A 1,765-nucleotide genomic window follows, 5' to 3' on the forward strand; every position below is an offset into this window, starting at 1 on the left:
ATGCAGCAAGAGTATGATGCCTTGATCTCGAATGGAACATGGACTCTCTGTCCAAGACCTCTCCACCACAATGTAATTTGTAACAAATGGGTGTTCAAGATTAAGAGAAAGGCTGATGGCACAGTGGAAAGGTTCAAAGCTAGGCTAGTAGCTAAGGGCTTTAATCAGCAGAGTTGAATAGACTATACAGAGACTTTTAGTCCAGTTATTAAACCCTCAACCACAAGAGTTGTCCTTACACTTGTAGTACATTTTGACTGGGTCATTCGGCAACTAGATTTCTCAAATGCCTTCTTGCAGGGTCATCTAAGTGAAGATGTTTTTATGGAACAACCCCCAGGGTTTATAGACAAGTCACATCCTAATCAGATATGCAAACTACACAAGGCTATATATGGCCTCAAGCAAGCACCAAGAGCTTGGTATACTAGGCTATCTATCTTTTTGCTTGAGCTAGGCTTTCAAGGCTCTTTGGTTGATACATCTTTATTTATCTATCTTCATGGTTAGATTCAGATCTACGTGTTGGTTTATGTGGATGATATTATCATCACAGGCACTCATCCTCATATAATCACTAATATTATTGTTAAACTGCAATCTGAATTTCCACTAAAAGACCTTGGTCCTTTGAGCTACTTTCTTGGTATACAGGTTACTAGAGATGCATCTGGTCTACACATTTGTCAAACCAAGTACATCACAGAGTTACTACACAAGACACAAATGAATGGAGCCAAACCCTCAAAATCTCCCTGCACCCTTGGATCCAAACTCTCCAGATTAGATGGTGAGACATTGTCAGATCCTACACCTTATAGACAAGGGGTTGGGGCACTACAGAAATACACACTTACCAGACCAAAAATAGCCTATTCAATCAACCAATTGTGTCAACATATGCATGCACCATCAACCACTCACTGGACTACTGCCAAACGAGTACTGAGATATCTCCAAGGCACAACTGATCATGGACTTTACTACAACAAGGGCAATCTCCAACTCAATGCTTTTTGTGACTCTGATTGGGCAGGATGTCCGGATGATCGCAGGTCTACCATGGGGTTTACTGCATTCTTAGGAGAATGTCTAATAGCCTGGAGTGCCAAGAAGCAGGCTGTAGTCTCCAGGTCAAGCACTGAAGCTGAATACCGCTCTCTTTCCATCACCACTGCAGAATTGTTTTAGATATGCATGTTGTTCAAACAACTTAGAATTTGTCTTACAATACCTCCAGTCTTGTGGTGTGATAATATTGGAGCATTAGCCTTGCCATCCAATCCTGTGTTCCATGTTAGAACTAAACACATTGAGGTAGACTATCACTTTCTTAGAGAGAAAGTACTCAATGGTGATAACTTGATTAAGTTCATCTCCACAAATGATCAAATTGTTAATATTCTTACGAAAGGTTTGCCCTCAGCTCGATTCATCATTCTTAAGAACAAGTTGTTGGTGTTAAAGCATGTCGCAGCTCTCATGGGATCGAGCGTAGGTCGAGTGCGCTTGAGCGCAAGCTCAAGCACAGTACCAAAGAAGGTTGCAGTTCAAGTGCTGCGCTCGATCATAGTCTCAAGCGTAGTACCAAAGAAGTTTGACACTCAAGTGTGATCGATCGCAGGATCAGTCGCAGTACCCGAGAAGAAAGTTAAGAATCAGGTTAATCTGCGCTCGAGCACAAGCCTGATGTGATCGAGCGCAGATAGGCGTACAAGGCAATCTCACAACTGCAGGAAAGTTGAAACTCAATATGGAAAGATTC

The 1,765-nt window shown here is 42.0% G+C and overlaps 1 protein-coding gene across 1 annotated transcript; it reads left to right on the top strand.

Annotated features, from left to right (window-relative positions):
- Positions 1-1,191, top strand: LOC132178042 (uncharacterized mitochondrial protein AtMg00810-like). Its single transcript, XM_059590506.1, has 2 exons — positions 1-147; positions 511-1,191. The coding sequence occupies exons 1-2, from the start codon at positions 1-3 to the stop codon at positions 1,189-1,191; spliced, it is 828 nt and encodes a 275-aa protein (XP_059446489.1).
- The last annotated feature ends 574 nt before the right edge of the window (positions 1,192-1,765 follow it).

The sequence above is a fragment of the Corylus avellana genome, chromosome ca4 (genome assembly GCF_901000735.1).
Source record: "Corylus avellana chromosome ca4, CavTom2PMs-1.0".
NCBI lineage: Eukaryota > Viridiplantae > Streptophyta > Magnoliopsida > Fagales > Betulaceae > Corylus > Corylus avellana.

Excerpts from the sequence above, each read along its gene's own strand:
- LOC132178042 (XM_059590506.1), top strand. The coding sequence starts at position 1 with ATGCAGCAAGAGTATGATGCCTTGATCTCGAATGGAACATGGACTCTC. Across the intron at positions 148-510 it reads AAAGGTTCAAAGCTAGGCTA|ATTCAGATCTACGTGTTGGT; the intron begins GTAGCTAAGGGC and ends CTTCATGGTTAG.